General features: G+C 39.9%; 1 protein-coding gene across 1 annotated transcript in view; it reads right to left on the bottom strand.

Annotated features, from left to right (window-relative positions):
• The window catches only part of LOC126249301 (Down syndrome cell adhesion molecule-like protein Dscam2), a 1,152,658-nt gene that overhangs the window by 69,642 nt on the left and 1,066,275 nt on the right, over nucleotides 1–16,741 (bottom strand). The window contains exon 7 of the mRNA XM_049950955.1: nucleotides 16,230–16,393. Coding sequence (XP_049806912.1) covers nucleotides 16,230–16,393 — 164 coding nt within the window. The remainder of the gene's footprint in view (nucleotides 1–16,229; nucleotides 16,394–16,741) is intronic.

Genomic DNA, 16,741 nt, shown 5'->3' with positions numbered 1-16,741 from the left:
ACATTATATTTTGAGTATTTATTTACAGATCATCATAATTGGATTGATTTTGTATCATAATGATGAGTTACTTATTACTTTCAGTTAACAAAATACGCTGATGTGAAACAGTAAACTAAGAAACAAAAACTAAAAAAAAAGTGAATGTAGAACGTAGAATAACAATTTAAAACACAAAACAAATATATGTAAATGAATAACTAGACTAAAAATGAATTTTTAGATATTTAAATTAGACCGGCCGGAGTGGCCGTGCGATTCTAGGCGCTAAAGTCTGGAACCGCGGGATCGTTACGGTCGCAGGTTCGAATCCTGCCTCGGGCATGGATGTGTGTTATGCCCTTAGGTTAGTTAGGTTTAAGTAGTTCTAACTTCTAGGGGACTGATGACCTCAGAAGTTGAGTCCCATAGTGCTCAGAGCCATTTGAACCATTTTAATTTGATATGTTGGAAATAATTTGACAGTATGATGTGTACAGTTTATTTTACAAAAATGGTATTTCAGAAACCAGCATTATTCACATATGTGTATGTAGTTTGAGAGCATCTTTAATTCACGTTGTAATAAAAGTATTCATGTTTCAAAATTAAGTAGTTGTGGTGTTTTTTTTTTTTTTTTTTTTTTTGCAAAATTTCAACTTACTACAAAATTCTATTTTATAGTTTTCAGAAAGGTTAATTACATATAAACTTTTATATGAGAAACATTTTTTACATGCGATAGCTTCCGAAGATATTCCCTCCAAACCTAATACGCCAAATTACCTTTTGGGCTGTGTTTTATCTTGTAAAAGTAGCAAGGACACGAACAAAAAACTACGTACTGCATTACTTTGCCTCCTCTACACACACGCCACGTTTCATTGAGACCGTTTAGTGACACTTAGGAATGTTCCCTTGTATGTTGTTCGCTGATTCTGTGGCGATAGTGAAATCTGTTTCCATACGATCTTTCATTTTACTTTCCTGTGTACATGTTTCAGTGACAACTTTTGTGGTTTCATTCAGCAAATTCTATGTTGTTACCAGACTTACTTTCTCCTGCATTGTTTGATGTTTATGTTCCTGCTGTGGACGGCTTAGGGGGACCGTTACGTGTGGTTATTGTGACCAGTGAACAGATGTTGCTGCATGATTTCCCCTTTACAGAACGGATCCGTGGTGGTGGTGGAGGGGCTTGTTGTCCAGCTCTATAAACAAAAACGAAATGCACTGGAAATGGATTTCAGTACTCACTGCATGTGTTCCAGAGTACCTGTGTGCGTTGCTCTGAAACGCTTGGAGCAATTCCTATCAGACTTGGTACATATGTCACCTAGTGTCAGCAGACCATAGCATTGGTTTGGAGATGGGGAGCTATGAATGTGTCGATATGTAAAAATTAGACTGGAATGCATAGTGCACTTTCAGCCAAGCTTGATAAGTAAATGAATTAGTATCAGAAAAAAATGTACTCTTGACTTAAGACACCACTAGCAACCTTCACAGTGTGGTGTGAAAGTGAAGTAGATGACATCAAGTACAAATAAATGAAAACGAAGGTACTGGTGGAGAATCAATAATTTCCGAGGTCGCTAGGCTGATTTCTCACAGTTCAGATGGCACCTATCCCGCAGTAGTGGGAGTAACGTCATTTTTAAAGCGTGACTATGTAAATAATGGAGCAGTTTCAACCAAAACTGGTATGCATATGATTTACCACCTCAAAAAAGGCGAGTAATCCTAGAGAAACGACGAAACACTCTTTGTATCAGAATACCTTTTATACAGACGGATCTCCATTTTAACTTTGAAAGGTAGCAAATTCCAACGAGACTTACGTTCTTCATCGTGATCAGTAAATGATGAACTGTGATGTGAGTCAGAGAGCATCATGTTTCTGCCATAGGCAACTTCATATTTTTTTGCACAAGAGTGGGTTCATCCGAAAATTTATTTATTGTTGCGTAATACAGCAACGAATCTGTAAGAGATTGTATTTTATAATTTGCATATATTTTTAAGTGGTGTATGAGACTGATAAAATATGTGGTGTATGAGAATGATAAAATATCGTCAGATTTCAAGAACAGTGCAATAACAATGGTACCTAACCATCAGTTTACATACGTACATAATATTGTGTTCAGTACAAAGCTATAAGAATACTGTAGTTAATACATTATGTGATGATTGGCTTTGTAAATTCTGAATGAGTAAATAAAAAAATCAGTTTAGTAAGTCATAGTTGTAGAATGTCAATAAGAGCTATTTACAGATGAATGGAAAGACTGGTAGAAGCTCACATAGGATCCAGAGAAATGTGAGAACAATATTGACCGCGCGATGTATCTTAACAAACAGAGTAGTAATAGGCAAACCTACACTCACAGCATTTGTACAATTAGAGAAGGGTTTTGACATGGTTGGTGAAAATACACACATTGCACTTCTGAAGTCACCAAAGATAAAACACGGGGGGTGAAATGTTATCTTCAGCTCGTACAGAAACGAGACTGCACTCATACATGTAGGAGGACATGAGAGAGGCAGTAGTTGAGAAGGGACTCAAGAAAGGTAGTAGCTTAATCCCTCATGTTATTCAATCTGCCCTTCGACTGTCAGAGACGACAGAGGACTTGGAAGATCAGCTGAGAGGAATGGATTTAGTCCTGGAAAAAAGTTATAAGTTAAACATCAACAAAACTGAAATACTTACCAAAGGAAAGTAGTTGAATTGTATTTAGGTGATAGTGGGAGAATAAGTTAAGGGAATGAATTACTAAAAGTAGTGGAGGAGCGTTGGTATTTGGGAAACAAAACAATGAAAACTACGATGACAGAAGTAAAGAGGATATAAGATGGGGATTTGCCACAGAAAGAAAAACTTTTCTGAAACAGAGAAATACATTAACATGCAATATAATTTTAAGAGTTAGGAAGTCTTTACTTGAAAGTATTTGCCTGCAGTGTGGCCTACACAGAAGTGAAACGTGGACGATAAGCAGTACAGACGAGAGGAGAATAGTTTCTTTTGAAATATGGTGTTAAAGAAGAATGTTGAAGATTAGAGGGGTAGATCGGATAACTAATTACGAGGTCCTGAATCGAATCGGGGCAAAACAGGACTTTATGGCACATCTACACTAAGTGAAGTTAAAGACAACACATATTCTGTGGCATCAGTTAATAGTCAGGTTGGCAGTGGGGGGAAGAGTGTATGTAATTTGGGGGGGGGGGGGGATGATAGGGTGGGACCAAGGCTTGGATTGAAGTTACAATAGCTGTGAACAGAATTGCACATGATACGTTATCGTAAAGAACTACATCAAACCAGTTTCCAGAGTGAATATCACGACATAAACTAAGTTTCTTTTTATACTATTGGCATATTTTATTTCTTTCCCTCTCTAATTTAAGACTGGGAGAAATAAGGAAACAGAAAACCACATGCAACAAGTTAATTTACTACATAACATGCTGTACCAGACCGAAAGGTAATCCGATTAATGGTGTAGTATGGACGCGTCTCCTCTGTTCAGAGCTTGTTGTTCCATGACCACCGTAAATGTGAAGCTCCAGTTCCACTGGATAGCCGTGTAGAGAAAAGGAGGCAATAGGCCTGCTTCTTATTGTGAAAATATTGCCTGTAATCATATGAAGTATAGTAGGAAAAATACTGAATCAACACACGGTTGTCCAGGTCGAATCTATAGTCTTAATTAACGTCACAAAAATGGTCTCTATCCTTTGATGCATTACTACCGCTCACAGGTTCTTATTGACAGACCTGGGGACACGAAGCCTTGCAGCAGAATCCGCCTCACGTTATTTACTAATTACGGTATGGGGAACATGTTGGAAAGAAGAGTAGCCCATACAACAGTGAAGTTAATTATGCATGTTTTCACTGATTACTGACTGACAGCTGCCACAATCCTTTACACAACTAAAACGGCAGGGAACAACTTTATCAGAGTATACCAGACATCTTTCAGTAAGTCGTCACGAAATGAACTGAAAATCAAATGAACGCTACTTTTCGTGTCATATTCAACACAGTATGGAGTATTACTTAAGGTAGCCGCATGTTCTAGCAATTACACTTTGATAATTCCCATAAGAATATTCTGATCGGTGAAAGGGCCAGATAGTGTGTGAAACTATCAGGCATTAAATAAGATATAGTGCAAGAACTCGAGGCGTACCACTAATGGAAATTCTCATTCAAAAGGCGCTTTCCACTTTTTTTGGGAAAGCATCAGCAGCAATTACGTTGTAATCATCGCGAGTAGATGATAGCAACAGTCGTATGATCAGAATGATATGGGCTTTCAGAGAAGTTGTGCTGGTACGCGATCACCTGATCTGAATGACATTAGCGGTAGTGCGCCGAATCTAACGCTGCCTACATAAGTAAAGAATTTTGGAACACGTATTATATTCGAGTATAATGACTTTTCTGGAGACTAGAAATCTACTCTGTAGGAATTAGCATGGGTTTCGAAAAAGACGGTCGTGTGAAACCCAGCTCTCGCTATTCGTCCACGAGACTCAGAGGGCCGTGGACACGGGTTCACAGGTAGACGCCGTGTTTCTTGACTTCCACAAGGCGTTCGATACAGTTCACCACAGTCGTTTAATGAACAAAGTAAGAGCATATGGACTATCAGACCAATTGTGTGATTGGATTGAAGAGTTCCTAGATAACAGAACGCAGCATGTCATTCTCAATGGAGAGAAGTCTTCCGAAGTAAGAGTGATTTCAGGGGAGTGCTATTCACAATATGCATAAATGACATTGTGGATGACATCGGAAGTTCACTGAGGCTTTTTTCAGATGACGCTGTGGTGTATCGAGAGGTTGTAACAATGGAAAATTATACTGAAATGCAGGAGGATCTGCAGCGAATTGACGCATGGTGCAGGGAATAGCAATTGAATCTCAATGTAGACAAGTGTAATGTGCTGCGAATACATAGAAAGATAGATCCCTTATCATTTAGCTACAAAATAGCAGGTCACCAAGTGGAAGCAGTTAATTCCATAAATTATCTGGGAGTACGCATTAGGAGTGATTTAAAATGGAATGATCATATAAAGTTGATCGTCGGTTAAGCAGATGCCAGACTGAGATTCATTGGAAGAATCCTAAGGAAATGCAATCCGAAAACAAAGGAAGTAGGTTACAGTACGCTTGTTCGCCCACTGCTTGAATACTGCTCAGCAGTGTGGGATCCGTACCCGATAGGGTTGATAGAGAAGATCCAACGGAGAGCAGCGCTCTTCGTTACAGGATCATTTAGTAATCGAGAAAGCGTTACGGAGATGATAGATAAACTCCAGTGGAAGACTCTGCAGGAGAGATTGCTCAGTAGCTCGGTAAGGGCTTTTGTTAAAGTTTCGAGAACATACCTTTACCGAAGAGTCAAGCAGTATATTTCTCCCTCCTACGTATATCTCGCGAAGAGACCATGAGGATAAAATCAGAGAGATTAGAGCCCACACAGAAGCATACCGACAATCCTTCTTTCCACGAACAATACGAGACTGGAATAGAAGGGAGAACCGATAGAGGTACTCAAGGTACCCTCCGCCACACACCGTCAGGTGGCTTGCGGAGTATGGATATAGATGTAGATGTAGATGTAGACGTGATGGCGTTGTCGCTTCTTCTGACCAACAACTCTGATTAACCCCTACCAATGTGATCTTGCTCCGCACGTTAGCATACACTATCCACTGATGTGTGACCATGATCATCTGCCGTGATATACCGCCTAATGTTACCGTCAAGAACAAGCAATTAATGGAACCAAAAATTCCTACCATTAGAAGGGAAACACCGTCAATCTGCTCTATCTAATAAATGTAAAAGCTATCTCACTAGCGCTAACCTAGCACAGAGTTCATTCTTGTGATACATACATCAATTAAGCAGGTATTTGCTTAACAAATAACCGTCTCCTAGTGCAACGTAAGTGGCAGCCACTGCACAGGTTCTGTATGTTACATTTGTTAAGTAATCAGCTTGCTGCAATGTTGCTTCTACTATTCTGAAACGTACTGAATATTTTGAATAAATAAGCGCCACAATCTAGGTTACATGTCTTTGACATGTTATAGCACCATCACAAAACAACGGCTAAGGAAATGATTCCATAAGAGCTCCATTAGAAATCACTGGTATTTTCTCAGAAACAGTTACATATAAAATGCCATCCAAAAAAAATGTTTAGCCACTCAGTGACAGCCGACGGACTTCCAGGATTGGAACTAAATTATCCTACTCCATTCGCTCGATATTTACTTGTAACTTTGATGAAATTTTTTGAATTACTTGTGCGTAAAACGTAATATGTATTGGAAATTTTATGTTTTGGACAGCGAAAAGCGGAAAAATTACAATGTCTCTCGTCAGTTGCTTTGTAGGAAACCAGTTTCCTTCTTCATTAGTAGTTGGTACACTATTAAGTTTAGGCACCAGGATTCTGTGGAATAATTACGTCCAAATCAGTGACAGTTTAAGTAGGGCAACAGTATACTGTTACAACACAGCTCCTCCAGGGTATCACAAAAGCAAATGAAGTTAGGGAAGCCAAACCGTAAATGAATAATCGAAATATAAAAAGTGTTTCACACGATACCGCACCAGAATAACTGCTGCAAAACTAATAATAACTTTATCTTGGAACTGTTCCACTTGGTCCGCGTTTGGATAGAAAAAGAACACTATCAGAAATCGAGTCCGTCTTGATGCCAAACACCTTGTTATTTGTTTATTTATTTATTTTCCAGAACTAGTTTGGGCGACAAATGTCACCATCATCAGTGGGTTTTTCTAAAAATCTAAAACATGCAGAAAATATCATAGTTATACAAACAAAGTCACACAATATTACATTTTTACTGTTCGTTTTTTGAAATATAGTTTTCTGTGGATACTTTCATACTACCTCATGTATTGTATACAGGGTGTTACAAAAAGGTACGGCCAAACTTTCAGGAAACATTCCTCACACACAAATAAAGAAAAGATGCTACGTGGACATGTGTCCGGAAACGCTTAATTTCCATGTTAGAGCTCATTTTAGTTTCGTCAGTATGTACTGTACTTCCTCGATTCACCGCCATGATTTCATACGGGATACTCTACCTGTGCTGCTAGAACATGTACCTTTACAAGTACGACCCGACATGTGGTTCATGCACGATGGAGCTCCCGCACATTTCAGTCGAAGTGTTCGTACGCTTCTAAACAACAGATTCGGTGACCGATGGATTGGTAGAGGCGGACCAATTCCATGGCCTCCACGCTCTCCTGACCTCAACCCTCTTGGCTTTCATTTATGGGGGCATTTGAAAGCTCTTGTCTACGCAACCCTGGTACCAAATGTAGAGACTCTTCGTGCTCGTATTGTGGACGGCTGTGATACAATACGCCATTGTCCAGGGCTGCATCAGCGCATCAGGGATTCCATGCGACGGAGGGTGGATGCATGTATCCTCGCTAACGGAGGACATTTTGATAATTTCCTGTAACGAAGTGTTTGAAGTCACGCTGGTACGTTCTGTTGCTGCGTGTTTCCATTCCATGATTAATGTAATTTGAAGAGAAGTAATAAAATGAGCTCTAACATGGAAAGTAAGCGTTTCCGGACACATGTCCACATAACATATTTTCTTTCTTTGTGTGTGAGGAATGTTTCCTGAAAGTTTGGCCGTACCTTTTTGTAACACCCTGTATAGTGGCACGCTTTTAAGAATTATTCTCGCTGTTTGCGGCGTATTTTCTGTGTTTTTTTTTCTGTTGCCATTTTTTCTCATCGTACATCATGTCATCTGCAACTGTGTGAGCGGCTGTTAGTAAACAAATACTAAAAAGTGAACTTAATATGTCAGCAATACACACTTGGGGTTGCGGTAGTGCTGTGGAATACAGTTTTGGTGTATATTGGGCTGTAACTTAGTTATTCGTGTAGTCACGTTCGTTGGACAGCATGTAGCTGATTCTATGCACAGAAAAACAAAATTTTCGCACTTTGTTTCTGATCAAGAACATTACGCCATCTTGCTGTTCGCGATAGTCGCTAGAGGTGTATCGCATGTTGCGAGAAGGCTGTGGAAACTGTAGCGGGAGTTACGACGACTGCCTGCTGTTCCTCATATATGTCTCTGAGTGTGATGGGGAAGTGGTTATTTTGCGTATGTGTGCTTTCTGTTCTGTGCCCTTGGCCGGCCGGAGTGGCCGTGCGGTTCTAGGCACTACAGTCTGGAACCGAGCGACCGCTACGGTCGCAGGTTCGAATCCTGCCTCGGGCATGGATGTGTGTGATGTCCTTAGGTTAGTTAGGTTTAATTAGTTCTAAGTTCTAGGCGACGGATGACCTCAGAAGTTAAGTCGCATAGTGCTCAGAGCAATTTGAACCATTTGTCCTTGGTCAGTTCTCTGAGATCGGTAAAGAGTGTATTGTTGCAAAGTGTTATTTTTTGGTTTATTACATTTTTCCCTTCGACTATTGTCTTTTGTATGTAGTAATTTTCTTCTATTGTTAATTGTCGGTATAGACTGTGGCTGTGTTTCAGAATATGTAGATCACTTTCTATATTAGTGGGGTTATGACTCCTGTTCATTAGGTGTTCTGAGAAAGTTGAATGTGTGCTGTCACTCTTTAGAGCCCTCATGTGCTCCGTGTACCTCGTTCGGAAATTTCTGCTTGTTTGTCCTATGTATTGGGCCTGACAGGAGTTTCATGTCAGTTGATATATTCTAGCGTTGCTGAAGTCGTCCGAGGTTCTTTTGTCTGGTATTAACCTTACTGAACTGTGTTGTTTGTTCTGAATGTTGCTGGGATCCCTTGTTTTTTCCAGGTGTTTTCAATCCCATGTGATATTTTGTTATTGTATGTTAGTGTGTACCATCTGTCTCTTTTTCCAGATGTATTTTGGTCCACTGTGTTGTCTGTGTATACTGCCTCTGCGTTTACAGATCCTTTGGTTGTGCTCTTGAGTGGGTGGCCTTTATTTTTATGTTTCATTTTTACCTTGTCGTCGAGTTTGTTTATGATGTCTGTTGTGTAGTCGTTTTCAACAGCAATTTGTTTGATTATATTTAGTTCCTGTGTGTAGTTTTCTAGTTTAAGAGGTGTTCTGTTTATCCTGTGGAGCATGTGTGTGAAACTGGCGTATTTATGCACTGTCGGGTGGTTGGATGAGCTGTGGATAACAGTGTTTGTGGATGTAGGTTTTCTGTAGGTGGAGAATTCATATTGGTGGTTGTTTCTTGTGCTTGTAAGATCCAAGAAATTTAGTTTCTCCTTTTTTTTTCGATTTCCATTGTGAATGACATCATGTGGATGACAATCTGTCTTGTAGATGAAACACGAAAAAGGATAGAAGAGCTACACAGTAACATCAACACAGTACACCCACAAATCCACTTCACTGTGTTGACTGCCACATTTAAATTTTCGCATCTCCCCTCTGAGAGAGAACAAATGTCTTCTAGTGAAGGTTATCGTAAACGTATGCTTCCATATATCGCAAATACGTTTCACACAACATTCGTACACACTAATATATCTTCCAGAATTCCTTACTTCTGTGTATCGTATCTTGACAGCATGTCACATCTTAAGCGACTGAGCTGCGAGATGTCGACAGTTGCCAGCCAACGCTGTTGCGTGGAGCTGCTCCTGAAACTTTGTCCAGTTGGCAGACGAGTGACGGCCATGCACTTACAAAAGTCTGCAAAGCAGTTGCAGGAGAATCAGTAAACTCTTCCTCAGAGAGAGAAAATTTGCTGTTTGGAGGTGTGAAGTAGGAAGGTTATTTCTTAGGCAATGATGTTCTCGCATTGTCTTTTCATTAAAATGAAATAAATACTTGCTCAAAGCTATAGGACAGCTAATTCTTTATGTAAAATATACCATACTCTTTCATGTCACGTGACCAGTGCATCAACTGTTTTATACAACTGTAACCCATGATCATACAGTACTATGGGTGCAACTTCTTTGTGTTAAGTTTCTGCTGCTTTGAATTGCGTGTTCATCTTCAAGACTAGGACCGCTTTTATTTAAGCCGCTCTTTTCTTAACTGTTAAGAACGAGGGAGCAGACTTCACCAAATCCGTAAGAGCGATAACAATCTACAAAACTAAGAATTGAACGACGACGAAGTATACAAGCTTATACATTTGTTTCAAACATACAGGACAGAACTTCTTTCAGAAGCCTTATACTCCAAAACAAGCAGACACTTGACTTAGGAGACTGCACATCAAGTGCGAACATAATATGTAACCTTCACTGAAATTATTGCCATCTTCGTGCCAGACAGGTAATACGTCAACTTGACTCTCTATTGGCCGTCGTGCGTTCATGGATCATGAGTTACATATTTCAGATAGGACCATGAAACGAAATATAGGGAATTAAGGTAGGGTGATTTAGCCGACTGTGGAATTAATCGTGTGTAATGACTTCATTTGAAATTGGAGAGGCAGCGAAGATTAAACGATGACGTCATCTGAGATGAGGCACTAACTCTGATTGGCCAAAGACGATGAAGAGCATCGGCCTCCTCATTTTCAAAGGAGCTATTCTGCGTTCTCCTTGAGCGAAATGGGATATCACGAGAAACCTGAAACTCACGGCCCAACTGGTTTTTAAACCTGCATCTCTTGAATACAAATTCGGTGCCTTAACAATTACGCTACATCATTCTAACGTTTGACTTTGAAATTAAATGTCTAAATTCCGCCGCACTGTGTCGTGGAAATGGCCATCAGCTGCCTTACGAATGTACTGCATCCTCATGGGCTATAGTAACGTCTTCCGATAAGTCCGGCAGAGAAGCGTTGAGGAGCACACCAACAGTTGTACTATCAGTAATGCTGACGGTATCGTGAAGGTTGATTTGAACACTGCAGTGCTTTGCTAGCCTTGTTGCTACTGGAAGTGGTATGTGCGTGCCTTCCTCTGACCTCTGAACTGGCTTACCCAGCCAGTTAGAGTGGGCGAGGTGATGTGTAGTACTGGATGCAGTTTAACGTAGACTCTGAGCCATGGCGCAGCTTGCCATTTTTTATCCTATGGTCTATAGTAACACTTCAGGAACAGTCGCTGTATGTTCGTTGATGTCGTCATGCGCCCATGCTGTGAAAGTTTGCACTTGCACTTTCATAGGTACTATGAAAGGCCACTTCTCATTCCCTTTTGAAATATAATTAATTGCTGAGAAAGACTGATCTCGAAGAATGTTGGTATTGCGTTTCATGACTGGTGATGATATTTCAGAAATCCGCCTTCTGTTTCAGGTTTCTGAACTGCTTCTGTATGAGAAAATGACGGAAATTGTTTCTGTGCAATACTCGCACTATGGAGTTTTGTGATATTCCTAATGCAGAGCTCAGAGTGCACGCACCCTTCTCTATGAAAGATATCAAAAAATTATCCTCGTCATCCAAACTTTACCCCAACGATTGTTCCCGTCTATTACAATATTACAACACAGAGGAGCCTCAAATGCAACGCACTCCTCCAGTTTTGAGGGATGGCACCTGTTGGGAACTTGTTTTTGGTATAATTTTCCAGCAGTTTCTCTCATTCCAACAGCCGCCGAGCCGAGAGGACGAGCAGAAGAGCAGCAGCAGCACTTGTGTGATAAACTGTAAATTAATTTAGTCTTTGTCGTTTGTTAACGTGCTTAAAAAAATGGTTCAAATGGCTCTGAGCACTATGGGACTTAACTTCTGAGGTAATCAGTCCCCTAGAACTTAGAACTACTTAAACCTAACTAACCTAAGGACATCACACACATCCATGCCCGAGGCAGGATTCGAACCTGCGACCGTAGCGGTCGCGCGATTCCAGACTATAGCGCCTAGAACCGCTCGGCCACTCCAGCCGGCTAACGTGCTTCAGCAAAGAAGTGAACTGTACGTGTTTATTTTACTGTGTAGACTAGTGGTTAGAAAATTAATCGTATTTTTTGTTTTTGCGCAAGTTGTGAGAATGTCCTTGTGTACGGCGGCTTCCTAGTGTAAAACTGAAAATAGCATTTTCTACCAAGGAATAAAACTGTACAATAAATTACCAAAAGAGATTAAAGAAACTGAAAAATACGCTTATTTAAAAAGGCAGCTGAAAAGTACATGTTATACAACACAGTTTATATATTGAAGGATTACTTAGATAAAACAGAGTAGGGGCTTGATAAAAAATGTTATACAAATAAATAATAATAATAATAATGATTATAAAACATCCAACATTCCAAATAAACCTTCACTTTATGTTTTTTCCTTCATTTTTTCCTTTCTAGAAATACTTACCCTCAAGCTTTGCATAACACAGTACTAACACCTCTTCCTCTTTCTGAGCTCAACGTCTCACTCATTATGGGGGGGGTGCTGACTCAGTTTTTCAGGATAGTAAATGGGAAGTTGCGGTACATAAAATGGCCCAGAGATCACCAGTGTGTGTGTGTGTGTGTGTGTGTGTGTGTAGTGAGTGAATTGTTAGGAAACAATGTGTGAATATTGTGTGCAGTGAGTGATATTGAGGTATGAGTGAACAGTGTGGCATTACATTATTTAATAAGTTAGTTGTAAAAAAAGTGTTGTATACAATGAGTAAATCTAATGATTACCCCAAACAAGAAGTCTGTAAATATATGTGTATAAGAATTTGCTTATTTTAAATTGATCTAAACCTGTAAATACTTTGACATGTCCTGTATCCTTGTAAAAAGAGATCTACGGATGAATAAAGCTACTACTGCTACTACTATTAGTAGTAGTAGTAGTAGTAGTAGCTTTATTCTTCCATAGATCTCTTTTTACAAGGATACAGGACATGTCAAAGTATTTACAGGTTTAGATCAATTTAAAATAAGCAAATTCTTATACACATATATTTACAGACTTCTTGTTAGGGGTAATCATTATATATATATATATATATATATATATATATATATATATATATATATATATAATATTATCCAGTAAAAAAAAGAAACAGCAGAGCAAGTGGCTAGAAAATGAGAGGTAAAAAGTAAACGGTGTGGTTAACAACCGAAAAATTGCAGGATCGAATTCCGGCTGAGCCAATTTCTTTCGCTATCTCTTTTAACCTATCACTCACCTCTCAATGCTGTAGAGATTAGCCAGAAAGAAAATGTGGCTTGGATTCCATGTTACACTGTAGCTCCTCTCTTTTCGGCCTGATAACTGGTTAGGGATATGTAAGGCGGCTAAGTGACACCCAACTAATAGCAATGATTTCAGAACAACTGCCTAGTGAAAAACATGCGAGACCAAAACATGCGCTTCTCAATTATTTATGTATAGAGTAAAGCGCAGCATGGGATGCACCTTCACTTCGTTTATATAGGGTAAGTTATCCAACAAAGCAGAAAACGACAACTTTAGGTTTCCAGCTTCCCTTGAATCAAACATACATGCGAACACGACTCTCTGCCTGGTGGGACGAGAGATATTCCTTGTTTGGAAACTTTAATATTTTACAGAAGATTGGTAAACGAATCTCTACTGGCGAGAAAGAGTTTTAGGCGTCATACAGATCGTAAAAAGGGGGCACGATCTTCCTGATTGGAATACCGAATTTTTTTACGGTTGAGTAGAGACAGTTACGAAATGCTTCTACAGATGGTTCTGGGACGCAGTTTGAAATATGACCACAATTTAAGACGGCCAGTTTATGCTTCCCTCAGATTACCAGTCACAATTCGCTCTCTTAATCCATGGCAAATTCTTCGAACAAAGGACAATGAGTTATTCAACACTGAAGTATCGTAATAAATACGACCAACAACGAAAAGATGGTCACTTGCAATCGTTTGAGAACAACAGCATAGCGAAGAAACATGGGAATTCAAAATATATGTTTTTTTATGCTTCAAGTAAAACATTTCGCAAAAACTAATTCAACAACTTCAGCCACTTTGGTTTGTTTACATACAATATGTTCTTTCAGCAACGCAGTAGCTTTCTCAACTTTCGCTTTCTGGTTTCCTTGAATCAAACCAACGTGTGGACACGATTCTTTGCGTGGCACAGCGAATAAGTCTGCCATGAAGAGTCCGTGACAAAGAATTGTGACAATGAGTCTCAGCAATGCAACACAGTGAGTACTAAGCTTCACAAGAGGAGTGTTGTAACACGAGCTAAACGTGTGGATCATGCTGGTTGTTTCTTATTTTTTCTTTTATATGCGTCATGCCAGTCAGCTTTCGATGCATACTGAATTACAGATACATACACCCATGATTTGCATGCAATATTTACTTGATTATCAACATATTACTTACATCACAATGTGCTCCCATCATTGCCATGAGATGTCACTTCAAAGGCCAATTCAATATTTAACACACAATATTCATGCCTCCAGACAATTTATCTGGTTTGTGCAGCTTACATCGCGTAAATTACATGAAGGTGATGACGTTCACTTACTTGACATTGGTCACTGAATTTTATTCGTGGCCTCAAACAAAATACAATACGTCAGTCAAGTCGTATGGTCGTAAATATATAGTGCTCGCCTGCTAATCCGGGCCGAGTTGCTAGTTCAGCAGATTGTTAAGTAAGAGCGTGGTCGGCATTCCAGACCAATGATAAAAGAATCGCCTTAGGTTTTCCACAGCCTACTAGACACAACTCTTGTCCTTCATACAGTGTCCATAAAGCATTACTTTTCTGTGAATTCTCAACTGAGATTTGCACATGTTTACCGACAATTTAAATGTAAAAATGGCTTTACAAATTTATGAAACATGTTTGATGCCGGCTGCCAAATGTTGGTTGATCGACAAAAATTATGGCTGGAGACTGTAGGAGGACAATGATCCGTAACACCGTAGCAGGCTTTGCAGCGACTGGGAAAAGGTCAAAAGTATGCAGGTACTGCATAGGCCCTCAAAGTCGCCTGATACTAATCCTACTCAAAATGTATGGTCTTATATAAAAATAACTTGCAAAGAAAAAAGATCTTTACTTTGAAACAGCTACCAACGCAGATTAGACGCATTTGGAGGTCTCTTCCAGGTGAATACAAGGAAAACTTGGTTTCAAGCATGACTCGGAGATATCAAGCAATTATCGAAACTGCTGGAGACTGGGCTTATTATTAATTGAAACTGCATTTTTCTTTTGTTTATATATGTTCTAGTTTGTTGTCAAAGATATTTTTCTACTAATTACTCTGAGCACGATCTTAGATGACATATTATATGTAAATAACAGCGCTCGCCGTTCAGGAGTGATTTCGTTCGATTATGAAGACGGGCCACCGCGCAGAGTGGCTGCGTGGTTTGAGGTGCCATATAACGGACTGCGTGGCCCCTCCCGCAGGAGGTTCGAGTCCTCCCTCGGGCATGTGTGTATGTGTTGTTCTTAGCATAAGTTAGCTTAAGTTAGTTTAAGTAGTGTGTAAGTCTAGGGACCGATGACCTCAGCAGTTTGAGCCCTTAGGAATTCACATACATTTCAACATTTCTGAAAACGTGCCATGGTATGTGGATTAATGAATTGCAAAAGTACTGTTACGCCATTACACGATATCCTTTAGTTCAACAAAGTTTACACTACTGTCAGTAAAACATGGCTAGTATATGCACAAGAGAGCAAATGTGCGTTTTAATTGAATTAACTAGCTATTTTACGAGTTTCCACGTTTACAAAGAAACCTCATGATTTTTGAGACTGATATGACAGACAACTACGGCTGTGGAGAGTTGCGGTCGCAGAAATCGATGAGGGTCACGTTCCGTGCAATACACTAGCGCATTTCCGAGGGTGGGCCATCCAGGATGGAAACCATATTTAGCGTGCATCTCGTTGAGAAACACTTCCCGTATGAGGACGGCACTAACCATTTGCGGTACCATCCTCGCTACCCTCTACCTGTTTCACTCTACAAGCTGTAGCTGTTCATCTGTCGACCGTGGCGCGGGACACCTTAATCGTACTACCTGGAACCTCGTTTCCGTTTCGCTTGTTCATACAGATTATCAACTGGTCTGCTGTAATACCTCTACGTCCAAGTCTCTCGAGTGTATTGAAAAGGCGAATATTATGTACCCTATGTAATACTTTTATATGCTGATCAGTACTTCTGACATGACGATTTGGTGCCTAAAAGTAGTCCGGAGAATTTTTATAAGGCCTGTACATATCACGTCAAGGATAAAAAGAAGGAATCATAATAGTTGGTAATTACCTGCGGTGCGACGAGTCGTACTCTTGACGAAGTGGTGAGCGGGTGGCCATCCTTGAGCCAGGAAACGGCCAGCTGCGGATGCCCCTCCGTGGTGCAGTTGAGCTGCGCGGCACGGCCCACGTCCACCGTCTGTTGCTGAGGGCTGATGTACGCAGACAGCGGCGCTGTAACATTTCCATAAACTGTCAACAGTACATACTTATCTCAAGTTAGATCATTCCTACGAATACGAAATGATAACTGCATTGTGTTACCAAAACGCTTGCCGATTCTCTGAGTTTTTTGAATCAGTTATTTACACTTTCCCTATTAGTGTCAGGCAGTATACAGTCTAGCTAATACGTTTCAGCCACAGAAAAAAAAACTGTAAATGTATTGACTCACATTTATATGGTGAAATAGTGACGATGAAACGATTACCATCCGCTATAGTTGTTCATTCTCTTGCATGGTTCTGTAAGTGACGGTGTTGATTTTAGCGACAGCTTCTGGTAATTCTAAGTCATGGTTTC

This window comes from Schistocerca nitens, chromosome 3 (assembly GCF_023898315.1).
Source record: "Schistocerca nitens isolate TAMUIC-IGC-003100 chromosome 3, iqSchNite1.1, whole genome shotgun sequence".
Classification (NCBI taxonomy): domain Eukaryota; kingdom Metazoa; phylum Arthropoda; class Insecta; order Orthoptera; family Acrididae; genus Schistocerca; species Schistocerca nitens.
The sequence above is the reverse complement of the archived record's forward strand: the minus strand, read 5'-3'. Positions and strand labels throughout refer to the sequence as shown.